At 36.8% G+C, this 13,410-nt stretch overlaps 2 protein-coding genes across 2 annotated transcripts; both read left to right on the forward strand.

Moving 5' to 3' along the window:
* The first annotated feature begins 377 nt into the window (after positions 1 to 377).
* Positions 378 to 2,185, forward strand: LOC134608435 (hemoglobin subunit beta-2-like). The gene is made up of 3 exons (XM_063451236.1): positions 378 to 505; positions 1,139 to 1,361; positions 2,057 to 2,185. Exons 1-3 carry the CDS (start codon positions 414 to 416, stop codon positions 2,183 to 2,185), a joined length of 444 nt encoding a protein of 147 aa, XP_063307306.1. The 5' UTR covers positions 378 to 413.
* A 6,506-nt stretch (positions 2,186 to 8,691) lies between these two features.
* Positions 8,692 to 10,999, forward strand: LOC134608434 (hemoglobin subunit beta-3-like). Its single transcript, XM_063451234.1, has 3 exons — positions 8,692 to 8,855; positions 9,408 to 9,621; positions 10,799 to 10,999. The coding sequence occupies exons 1-3, from the start codon at positions 8,764 to 8,766 to the stop codon at positions 10,925 to 10,927; spliced, it is 435 nt and encodes a 144-aa protein (XP_063307304.1). The 5' UTR covers positions 8,692 to 8,763; the 3' UTR covers positions 10,928 to 10,999.
* The last annotated feature ends 2,411 nt before the right edge of the window (positions 11,000 to 13,410 follow it).

A 13,410-nucleotide genomic window follows, 5' to 3' on the forward strand; every position in this document is an offset into this window, starting at 1 on the left:
ATGTTGCAATCTTTTATTAATACCAGAAAGGAAGCATTATTGGATTTTAATGATTAATTTGTAATAATTATTTTGTATTTTCCTTTTGTTGCCAATTGTATTGTTTACATTTTCTTTTTTATTTTTATTATAAGTTTGGTTTAGTTTTGTTAATATTTCAATTGAAAGTACTATATTTCTTTTACAATTTAATTGAACATTTTAACATATTTTATAATTTAGAAATAACCAGAATAAGACATTATGGGATCAGTAACAGTGCTAGATGGACCAAAAAAAAAAGGGCTGACAAAGTCACTCATGATGGGTGTGACATAGCTCATTTTTCCTTTAAATACGGTGGGGAAACACTTGTTTTTCAGAGCTTGTTTTTCTCACTGAAACCTGAGCTACTCATTCCTCTAACAGCCGCCATGGTTCACTGGACAGCCGAAGAGAAGGCCGCCATCGCCTCTGTGTTTGGCAAAGTTGATCTTGAGCATGATGGTGGAAATGCTCTTGGAAGGTAAGAATTATAAAAGTTAGATACAAACTCAGTGTCTTGGATGAGAAGTATATATGTTTATGTCTATACTGAAATGTTAATATAGTGTTGGTTAACGTAAACTATTATACTAGTAAACTATTAAACTATTACTTTATTACCTCAATTTAATGTTTTGGGGTAAGCTTTGCAAATTATGTAATTTTTGGGGATAAACTTTACATTTTTATTTTTAAAATTTCGAAATATTAAAACATTTATCAATATATCAAAATAATAAAATATTTCTCAAAATATTAAATCATTTGAAAAAAGCTTATCCAAAAATATTAAATCTTATATCTAAAAAAAATCAATGTTTTGAAGAGCAGATTTTAATTTAGTGTTTTGATTAACTTTTGTTCACTTTTGACTGTTTGTTTTTAAATATACATATATTAACCAAGATTTATATATAGAAACAGAATCCCTAAACTCTATTCCGTTACTTTTCACCACTGTAAATTCTATACTTAATATCAGAGATGTTTCTATAATAATCATTGTTTAAACATCCATGAGATACATTACTATTATTACTATATAAATACGCCAAACCAATTTCCTTGTGAGACATATGCTTATTATATTTGTAAATTGTGCTTCTCTTTCTAGACTGCTCCTCGTGAACCCTTGGACCCAGAGGTATTTCAGTTCTTTCGGAAGCCTGTCCAACGCATCCGCAATTGCTGGAAATGCCAAAGTACAAGCTCACGGCAAGAAGGTCTTGGGAGCCATCAACAACGCAGCCCACCACTTGGATAGCATTAAGGCCGATCTCCATGACCTCAGTTCTGACCATGCCAACAGACTGCATGTGGATCCAGAGAACTTCAGAGTAAGTCACTTTTTGAAATGTGTTTTGTTTTGAAATGTTTTGCTTTATGAACTTAAGTAGATAGATATTCATGATTTGGTCCAACCATTGCACCAGCTAACATTTTGTTTATATGAACTAGACACTTGCGTCCTCTTTATGTACTCAAAATGTAAAGGCCAGTTTGTTTAAAGTCAGCTGGGCTATATAGAGCTTCACAAGCTAAATGGGGACATTATTCTGTGCTTTAAAAAGTTTTTTAGTTGGAGACATTTTTCATAGAATGCACACACATTAAATATGTTTCTTGTAAAATTCTACAATTGATTATAACTTTTAACCATTATTAAAACCTAAGATAAATTTCAGAACATAATTTGACAAGTCTCAAAAAAAAAAAAAGAAAAAAAAAAGATTTCTCAGCATTTCTAAATCACACATATACATTTTTTGTAAATTTTGGGGGCTACCCACAATATCCCCAACAGTATGTAGCATTCCTATGCTGCATTTGTGAAAACAGAATTAATTAATTGATTTCACTAATGCTTCTTATGAATGTTACACGGAACCGATTTCAGCACAACTTGAAGCATTCATGTGTTCCCCCAAAATTATAGTGATCTGGCAACCCTACCTTGAACTAGGGAATAACAAAACTATAGATCTTATAATGTGATTAAACATTAACCATTTATTATTTTGTGTTTTTGCAGCGTTTCAGTGAAGTGTTCGTGATTGTCCTGGCTAATAAACTAGGATCTTCTTTCACTCCTTCAATCCAAGCCGCCATCGAGAAATTCTTTGCAGTTGTGGTGGATGGTCTCAGCCACGGCTATCACTAAACTGATTGTTGCCACATTTGAATATAAGTGTACAGAATAAAACTGAATAAAATGAGCATTGAAATTCAAACCCTTGTTTCTTAGAATTTTATTTTTAAAGAATAAAAAAATCTCAAGCTCTAACAGTTATAGAAATACTACTATCCTGTTCTGTTGCCATATTCTTGCTAAGCAAATGAGAGTTATTTATTTTAACAGAAAATCGAAAGACCATTGGTTTTTCTCTGCCCCAAATTAATTGTATTTGTAATAAAGGGTAATTCTTTGTTGCAAAGTCGATGGATTAGGTATGGGTAGGCACTCCAGATGTAGACTACATCTCCCCTGATGCTTTGCCAACATTATGTTTGGAAGAGCATGATGGGAGATGTAGTCCATAACATCTAGAGTGCTGAAGGTTGCCTACCTATGGATAGATAGTACCCTGACCCCTTTCACAAGAGCAAGAAAGGCAAAAATGTTAATGATAAAAATCTCTACGGTTATAATCTCTGTGTTAATTTTGTCATTACCGTGCTTGTGCATGCTACACGCAGAACATGGGCTGAGCTCTCTCTTTGCCAACTAAACTGTGAATCGGGTGGTTTGTAAACTGTGAGCTGCTGCTATCAGTTGGCAGAGCAGGTTCACTATTTCTATTCTTCTTGTACATGTTTCAGTATCCTTAAAAAAAACCTAAACAAAATGTGATTCTTTTACATATTTGTTGATAATACATTCAAGGAACACTATAGTCACCCTAAATTACTTTAGCTAAATAAAGCAGTTTTAGTGTATAGATCATTCCCCTGCAATTTCACTGCTCAATTCACTGTCATTTAGGAGTTAAATCACTTTGTTTCTGTTTATGCAGCCCTAGCCACACCTCCCCTGGCTATGATTGACAGAGCCTGCATGAAAAAACAAACTGGTTTCACTTTCAAACAGATGTAATTTACCTTAAATAATTGTATCTCAATCTCTAAATTGAACTTTAATCACATATAGGAGGCTCTTGCAGGGTCTAGCAAGTTATTAACATAGCAGGGGATAAGAAAATCTTAATTGAACAGAACTTGCAATACAGAAAGCCTAAATAGGGCTCTCTTTACAGGAAGTGTTTATGGAAGGCTGTGCAAGTCACATGCAGAGAGGTGTGATTAGGGTTCATAAACAAAGGGATTTAACTCCTAAATGGCAGAGGATTGAGCAGTGAGGCTCCAGGGGCATGTTCTATACACCAAAAACGGCTTCATTAAGCTAAAGTTGTTCAGGTGACTATAGTGTCCCTTTAAGAAAACAGGTGGTCAGGTCTCTCCAAGAGAAAGTTTCTCTTGAACAGTTTCTACAAACATGTATGAATGAATCAACTTGTTGGGAGGGAAGTGTCTACTTGCTATCTGCAGAAAATGTACTAAAACACTCACATAAATAATGTCTATTTAATAGTAATATATTTATTTATATCATACATTTTGCAAACCATATGCATTTGTTGGTTAGTCCTGTTTTGTTATTGGTTCCAAACTTTAGTTCATAAGCTGTAAACCGTGTAGGAATTATGGCACACTTCCCTATCCCTTCATTTTAGGTATCCAAACATAAATGGACTGTTGGCTCTTCAGATGTACCATTAAAGGGATACTATAGTGCAAGGAATACAAAGCTGTATTCCTGGCACTATAGCTCCCTCTGCCTCCCACACCCTTGCGCACCCCACCCAGGTATTTATTTACCCAATCCCGTCCCTCTGCGCTGGGTCACAGCTCCTCCTCCTCTGACGTCCTGCGACGAGTGGGCTCTAATATGCATTAGACCTCTCCATGAGAAAGCATTGATTCAATAATTTTCTATGGGGAAAAATCTGGCGCTGGAGGTCCTCATGCAGAGCAGATGCAGATACCGGACCAAAGGTTCAATTCAGAAAGCCCTCTAGTGGCTGTCTGGTAGACAGCCACTGGAGGCAGACTTAGTGCTGCAATGTAAACATTGCAGTTTCTCTGGAACTGCAATGTTTAACATTGCAGCACTAAGGGAAATAGGGACATTGCACCCAGGCCACTTCAATTAGCTGTAGTGTATTTATTGTTGCATTTGTTTTGTCAATTCATAATGTGGAAACAAAGAATCCATATGCGAAGGTAGATCCTGGACTTAGTGCACCTTGTGCCTGGAGCTGAAGTTTTTGTTGGGCTTAATGAAGGTAGCTGGTTGTATACAAAACAGGAAGGAAAGAAATGTACAGTATATCTAATCTCCTGAATGGGGGTTAACCCCTGGGGCAAGGAATTTAACCAAGAAAGGGGGGAAACAGGAGAATGAATAGGATTATGATGAAGTATCCTAAAGTGTGGGGATCCCCACTGATTTCGGATAAGGGTAACATTCCGAAAAAAGGGTGGGTGGGAATAACAATAAAGTGCAACCTCCAAAAAATAATAAAGTTAAAACTTAACTTTTAATAGTAGTAAATATAAATGAAGTGAGAAAAACATACACCGAATATAAAATCAATATATATGAGTGGGTGGAAAAATCCCCACCAAAGCCATCTGAGACTCAAGGTCTAATTAGGTGTAAACATGCAAAAGCTCACTGTGATACAGTTTAACAGTATCAATTATGGTAGAAATTGTACCTAACTCAGACCAAACACTGTGGCAAAGTGCAATTGTTTCAAATAGGGTATCAACACTATATGATTCAGTCACAGTAAATGGACATATTAATTGAGAGGTAAAGTCTCAGTGGGCAGGAAATCTGAGGTCTCTTAAAGGGACACCATAGTCACCTGGACACCTACAGCTTAATGTAGTTGTTCAGGTATGATCTATAGCTCCCTGCAGGCAATCTAATGTAAACACTGTATTTTCAGAGAAAATACAATGTTTACATTGATTGATAGGAATACCTCCAGTGGCCGTCACTCAGACGGCCACCAGAGGGACTTCCTATCATGCAGAGCCCTAAAAAGGCCCTGTACACGTCAGACGTATTAAAATACGTCTGATGTGTGCAGGTGAGAGAAGGCACTGTGTGCGCGCCTTCTCTCTCCAGCCTGTCAGCAGAGGAGGGGGGCGGGCAAAGACCGCGAGCTGAGCTGTCAGTCAGCTCAGCTTGAGGCCGCGCACACCGCGCGCATGCGCGGTAGTGCGCTCAGGACTTCAGAGGGCGGCATGAATGCCGCCCTCTGAAGTATGTGCGTCTGATTGCTCCCTGCTCGCGCTCGCCTATTTCGTCATTTTGACGAAATAGAGGGCGCGGCTTCACGAGACTCCCGGCGCTGGAACCAGGTGAGTAAAAACTGCTGCCTGGCGAGTCCCTTTAAGCAGGAGATTTATACAGTCAGATTGCTGTAAATTCAAAAGTGTTGTACAAGTCACTGTTGGTGCAGTGACATGTGGATAGCGCCAGTCTTTTCCCCTGACGTGCGTTTCACCACTCTGGCTCATCACCCACTCACCCACTCATATATAATGAGTTTATATTTAGTGTAGGTTTTTCCCACTTCATTTATATTTGCTACTATTAAAAGTTAAGTTTTAACTTTATTATTTTTTGGAGGTTGCACTTTATTATTATTCTCCCCGCCCTTTTTTGGAATATTACCGTTATCCGAAATCAGTAGGGTTCCCCACTCTTTAGAATACTTCATCGTAATCCTATTCATGCTCCTGTTTCCCCCTTTTTAGCTGGTTGTATATTTGAGAGGGAGGATCTGGCTTCAGGGAATAAAGCACAGAGAATATTCATTCACCTTTTTGCAGTTTGTAGTAGTTTGGATCCATACTTGATTCATACTTGATCATCAACAGTTGGCTTAGGTCTATGGTAACATACCACAATACTAAGCAATGAATTCAGCTTGCTAATTATTATTATTATTCCTACATGTTCTTATGTTGCCTCTCTTTATTAATGTATTAAGATTTAATCTTATTATGACTAAAATTAAACTGATCTGGCACTACCCAATGGGAAAAAAATCTCTAAACTAACACTTTTTATCAGGTGAAAAAAGTACTTTTGTTTATCAAATATATATATATATATATATTTTACATTTTGTGTATTTTTTATTTTTGTAGATTATTTGCAAACCAATACATCTTCTGCCTAAAAACAGCATGGCATAAGCACAACTGCCTTATGTACCACCAATTGTAAAATAAAATGGTAAATTACAAAAACAAAAGTTTTTTTTTTTATGAAAACATAAAATCAATAAATCATATAGCCAGTTGAAATTAGATTGCCCTCATATAGAGTATAAATTGTATTGTTGATAACTACAACAGACATAAATTACTATTAGAACAGTTATCGTTTATGTAGAAATTATCAAAGCAAAGTAAGCTTTATACTGAATCCTTTGTAATGGATTTTCCATTTGGTAAGAGATTATATGGTGCTATAAAAAAAAAACAATAAACATAAAAAATGGTAGCCAATTGTTCCCTGATGACAATTATTATAGAACCATAAAATAAGAAAAATGATAGATAATAAAAAAAAAAACATTAAACATTGCCAGGAAGCCAGAAATTGTAAGTGTTGGGGGCAGAACACCTAAATGTCGCTATACACATATCCAAAGGATGATCAACGTTTGCACTTTCTGTTGGGTTTTGCACACTGAGACTTCTAAAATAAAACAAAGAACACATTCTTCAGGTAGAATGTCGCAATCAGAGAAAAGTAGAAAAACATTTTTAGAGTCCCAGCAACTATCAGGGTTATTCACTATAGTGAAAATTCCAAATAAATTCAAATTGAGTTTCAAATTCAAGGCCAAACTAGCTGATTTGGAAAAATTCTCTAAGCCAGCTATGCTTCCAGCTCAGCTACTTTTGTCCCTTTGAATTCACTGGGGTACCTTATCAGTCTTTTAGTTGTTTCTTTTCACTACAATGTAATAGAAGATAGTACAGCAGAATCCCCAGTGCTATTCTTATAGTAAAGTCCTCCCATCAACCCTTACATTCTATACAACACTAAACATTAACCCCTACACTACACTAAATAATAATCACTACACTAACACTACAATTTAACTCCTACAGTACCCTAACACTTACCATTAACCCTTAAAACACCCTAATGTTTAACCGTAACGCTAGCTGTAATTGAATTTTTTTTTTAATTCTACCCTACAAGTCCATATTGTCATTGAGTGATATTGCCAGCTACATGGGATAGTCATATTGTCTTTAATGAGGTAGTCTTTTCTAACTATACATTTTCCAAGATTTTCTAGCACAGTGTGTAAACTACACATGTAGATTGATAGAAATCTCATATTTTGTTAAATACAGGTTAATTAGAGTTATTTCTGATTTGCATTTGGAACTAGAAAGGATCATGGTAAAAAAATACAATTGTATATAACTTAACCCAGTAGGAAAAATAACTCACAATCATAAATAATTGCTGGGTGACGCCCCGTCCCACAATCCCTACTTTTGGCAAAAATACAATGGAACTATAGTGCTAAAAACAGAGAGACACTCTCAGACTGCATTGAATAAAAATCACATTCTCTTCCATTCACCTAACAAGTATATAGTAAGTACAATCACAAAATAAAAAATTACTAACCAACAAGCGAACGACAAAAAAGAAAGCAAACACAAACATTAAGCCGAATATTATGAAGAGGCAGATCACCATTTAAAAAAAAAAAAAACTAAAAAAAAAACCCAAACAATAACATTTTGGCAATGTGTTTTGCTTTATAAAAGATAGACAGTTGTCAAAACACTGGGGCTATATTCACAGTGATTGCCCCCATCACATTATTTTTATGTTTGCTTTAGGATATTATAATTTTGATATAGAACATGCTTCTTGCATGTATGGGACATGATGTAGAAAGTGAAATGCTAAATGCTTCTGAAAAGGAAAGAATAAAAAAAACAGTTTGATACAAAAGGTAATGCACAAATTAGTGGGGTGACATGACTGGTAGATAGATAACTTAGGTGAATTGATGTTGCTGAAGTGCAGGGGTCCTCAAACTTCGGCCCCCCAGATGTTGCTGAACTACAATTCCCATGATTCTTTGAATTACATAGATAGCCAGAGAATAATGGGAGTTGTAGTTCAGCAACATCTGTGGGGCCGGAGTTTAAGGACCCCTGGTGAAATGAGTAATAATTTTGTGCAAGGTTTGTGGGTTGGAATAAATAATTAAAGCGGATATTGTTCTTGAAACTATCAAATACTAGAAATATTCTGGAAAAAAATAACCACAAGTTCAAAAATTGCTCCTAAACTAAGCTATCTGTGAATTTAAACGAATCAGATATGGCACGTAGCTTGTAACTTGTTTATGGAATTATATTCTAGGGCGTGAAAGAGAGTTTCAGATGTGACGCATTTTGGGACTTGGATGTGACTTGATGCACGTACCAGAGTTTGCCATATCTTATCAGGACCTAGTCGTGTGGGATGGAAGACAAAAGTAAACCATGACAAAGCAACTTCTACTAGGCGTGACGTGGCTTGTTTTCTTATAAAAATCAGGGGGGTAACACTTGTTTTTCAGAGCTTGTACTTCTCACCTGAAGCTTGAGTTACTCAACCCTCTAACAGCCGCCATGGTTCACTGGACAGCCGGAGAGAGAGCCGCCATCGCCTCTGTGTTTGGCAAAGTTGATCTGGAACATGATGGTGGAGATGCTCTTGGAAGGTAAGAACAAATGATTACATGACATTTTTTATTCTGACCGCCTTATGACAAATGACATGCTAGGAATTGTCATGATATCATATGATATGCTAACCCTTTGCACTGAAGGTATTAAAGAAGAAACATTTAGATTTATGCTAAAATATAAATATGGTGCAGGTTGAACTGATTGCAAATGGTACCTACACTGCGTGGGCTTTTAAAGTTAAGCTTATGCTTTTTACATTTAATGTCTGGGGTTGCATTATGTTTATCTGTAATGGCAGATTGTAATATAACCTGTTCATTTTTTTAAAAATAAAATTGTTTGGACATTAATAAATCTGTACCATCTAAAACCTATCGAAGTTAAGGATTCCCAGAATAAAGACCAATAGTGTAGCTTTTCAATGATCTTTCAAATTGTGGTGGATTCTTTTTCTATTACATATATCACTGTCTTTGTTAAACACCCTTGTGATACAAATGTATTATACAATACTAAGTCAAATCATTCCCTCAGGAAGTTTTGATTGTATTTATATATCTTTGTTTTCTTATTTTGTTCACTAGGCTGCTCGTGGTCTACCCCTGGACCCAGAGGTATTTCAGTTCTTTCGGAAGCCTGTCCAACCCATCCTCAAATGCCAAGGTACAGGCCCACGGCAAGAAGGTCCTGGGAGCTCTTAACAACGCATCCCACCACTTGGATGACATTAAGGGCACCTTTCATCAACTCAGCGATGACCATGCCAACAAACTGCATGTGGATCCAGAGAACTTCAGGGTATGTATTTATTTATTTATTATTACTCTTGTTGTGTTTTGTCTTTGTTTTTGTCTACTGTTTTCCTGTCAATACTACGAAAATCTCAGATAAGGAGAAGCCATGGCTAGTAAAGATAACAGTGTCAGAAACACACTTGTTTGTTCCAGCAAAAGTTTTAAAGTTTTTAACAATGCATGTTTTAATTATTGGAGTTATTTTTGAAAACGGTAGAAATGATGTGGGAGAGGTTTCATGTATTTTATGGAGCACTTTTCTTAAAAATGATGGACAGCCTTTGGCACTCCATTTCTTATGGACTGATCTTCTCATTAAGCTCAGCCAGCATGGCCTGCCTGTCTTAGCATTACAAGAACTGCCAGTCACAGCAGCTTGAATGCCAAGATTGAGTTACTTTTGCCATAGATGAAGGACATTTATCATAAGTGAAATCCGTAAAAAAATCTATTAAACAAACAGTCGTGTTTCCTCTCTTTTATTGAAAACGAATATACCGAAACAACCTAACGCTTGATTAGCAAGATGCTGGGTTAATCTAATATGTATCTGTGTTTAAATTGGGGGTATTTATCCTAAATTGCACATATAATAAATATGTTTATTGTCACTTTTTCAAGTTAAATAAAACCTAATATAAAGACAACAAGATTAGTTCACATATCTAAATTCCATATGGAAATTCTAATAATTCAAGATTTAATGACATTCGGTAAACCTAATTCAATGTATGATATTTTCTCAATTTGTAGAACACAAATTTCATGCTAAACAGATAAATAGAACAAAGATTGCCAGAATAATGTAGCATTCATTTGTTGCAGGAGGGAATGCAAGTGGTTGCTTACAGCATGATACCAAAGGAATAGTCTATATTAACTTATTTTACTTCTGCAGCATATTAATGATATATGCGGTAGGTAGTAAATGATCTCTAGATCTGTTTTTCCTAACCCAGTCCACAAGGCACACTGCACACACAATATAGGTTTTATAGTCCAATAGGAAAAGGAATCGGAAATGCCAAAATCATAAACTGTTGATGCACCTTGAAGACTGGGTTGGGTACCTGTGCTTAACACCTTCAGACCTGCGATTGTTTGATTGTCTGGTTTTTAATATATGAATAAACTGTATCACTTCAAATAAATATTAATGGCTTGTTTACTTCTATCTGCAGCGTTTCACTGAAGTGTTCGTGATTGTCCTGGCTACTAAACTAGGATCTGCTTTCACTCCTGCAGTTCAGGCCGCAGTCGAGAAATTCTTTGCAGTCTCTGTGCATGCCCTCAGCCACGGCTACCACTAAATGACTTGTACAAGCACCTAAAACTGCATGTCAAGAATGAAACAAGTCAAATAAAAATTGATTTTAAATAAATCTCTACTTTTGCAGTTACTCTGTTAACTATTATTACATGTACATTCTTTAAAATCCTACATATCTGGGGTGGCAATGAGAAGCTCTCCAATTACTGCTAAAAAAGCATCTCTTATCTTTGTAAGGTGTAACATGGTGCAAGGTGGAACCTGCTCGGACACATCATTGGCGAGGTTATTGTTCAAAACCTTGCTCTAAGTTAAAGGTACACTCCAGACAAGAATTTAATTCACCAGCTCTTTTTAAGTTATTGTGTAAATATATTATGCACTGAAATAAACATAAGCAAAAAAAATAAAAATAAATTGTTTTGCAGCAAATCCTCAGTTTTGCAGCTGCTGTAACTACCTATTTAGTATAATGCTGAGCTTATAGGCAGAGCTTCATGTGCACATAAAAGATTTTGGGGAGTTGTAGTTCGATTGAAAGCTAACAGCTGAACTATTTAAAACTTAAAAATCACAAAAGTTTTGCCATGCGCAAACATAATTTTCCATTTTTCTTTTTGTTTATCCACTTACAAGATAATATATTTAGAAGTGGAACATATATTCTGTTATTGAGTATCAATTTCATGTTTAAAAAAGTGGGAAAAATATATTATTTTGTCAAGATTTTTCCATTGTAATTTGTAAAAACTAGGGCAACTATAGAACAATATTTTAAAATAATGAATCTGTACCTCATACACCTCATTATCTATTGTTCCATATAACTCCCATCACTCTCAGACACACTTTGCCTGGCAGACAATCAGTCTCAGAAAATGGCATATTTAAGACAGATGTACCGTAAACCAAAGTCCCCCTAATTTTTAAATATCTCTAAATCCACAAACCAAACACAAAACCGAACCCTATTGCGTCGGTAGTATTGACATCAGTGGACAGATCTTCCAGCTTAGAGTGCTCTGTTCTGTGTAATCACAGCATTAGAGAGAGAACTGTCAATCACACATGCAATCACTATCTCTTCAGAACCTGTAGATCTCCTTTTAACATAGACCAGGATTAACCATAGGGTGGCCCTAGGCATCTGCTTAGAGCCCAGAAGTTAGACAGGGGCCGCAGAAACATCCAATGAGCCAGACCTGCACTTGCTTATGGAGGTTCCTGGCAGGCGCTTATGCCTACAGGGGAGGTGGCGACGGGCACCTGGCAGATCCCAAGTAAGCTGTTAAACTGTTCTTAAACAGTTTGGCTACTTACTGTTCAAGGGGTCACAGGGAACTCCTGGCACATAACTACTTCATGCTTTGTCCATCTCCCCATACTCTCCCTTCCCCCACCTGTGTCCCTATGCATAAAACCTGCCCTTTAACTCCCTCGTGTCCCTTCATGTATATTTCCCTAATTCCCTTTCTCCGATGCATCCTTCTTTCCATAGCCCACTGGCCCCACTTGTGTCTCTCTGTACATATCCATTTCACGTACTTGTGTCTTCCTGTCCACCTCCCCTTTTTCCATTTTGAGTCCATCTGCCCATGTTCCCTTCCTGTACCTTTGTACTCTGTCCATAGACCTGCCATCTGCATGAGGTTGTCTATACCCACCTGTGTCCCATGCAGGACACTTTTTCCCCCTTCGGTCCCTCTGCTTATGTCCACTTCGCTTCTTCTATCACTGCTTTCCTTTTTCTTCTCCTACCTTATCGTGGTTGCCGAGTGGCATGGAAGTTGAATTCCTAGGAGTGAGCATGCTCTATCAGGACTCTGTGAAGCACCAATTACTGTGTCAGGTCTCCTCTCTCTCTTCTGGTAATCACATCCCTTGCACTTAACTGAATAGTCCTAAAACAGCACACTAAAAGTCCGGACTCTTTGGACAGCTTGACACCCCTCCATTCAATATGAATAAAATAAAATGGCAGCTCCGCATTATTATTAGTTAGCTATATATAGGATGAAAAAAGCCCTGTGTCAATCAAATTCAGCCTTTCAAACCTGACATGGGTTACCTGACATGGGTACCTGCTTGGCATGGAGTCCCGATGGTGTTTACCCCACGGTTCCACGGATAGGATAGATAGATAGATAGATAGATAGATAGACTTGACATGGTATGAAGGGGATGCTAAATTTGAATGGAACCTGAGATCACTGAGCAATAGAGGTGATTATAAAAAACAAAAATGGTAGAGATCAGAGCCATTCGGATACAGATGGACTAATCCTGTTGAGGCATTATAATATTTTAGTTATATTTTATCATAGGAAAAGGCCAATCCTGGAGCTATACAGAGGATAACTAACAGAATATGGTGAGCCACTATATGTAAGGACAAAGATAAGACCGGAGTTGCATGTAACACAGAGACAGAGCTATAGCTGTAATATAAGGGCATATGGGTAAACTAAATAGAGTATCTCAGGTGTCATTCACCCTTCTAGCTTTCCCCTTTAACTGTGGTGA

Source organism: Pelobates fuscus, chromosome 4 (assembly GCF_036172605.1).
Source record: "Pelobates fuscus isolate aPelFus1 chromosome 4, aPelFus1.pri, whole genome shotgun sequence".
NCBI classification, from domain to species: Eukaryota; Metazoa; Chordata; class Amphibia; order Anura; family Pelobatidae; genus Pelobates; species Pelobates fuscus.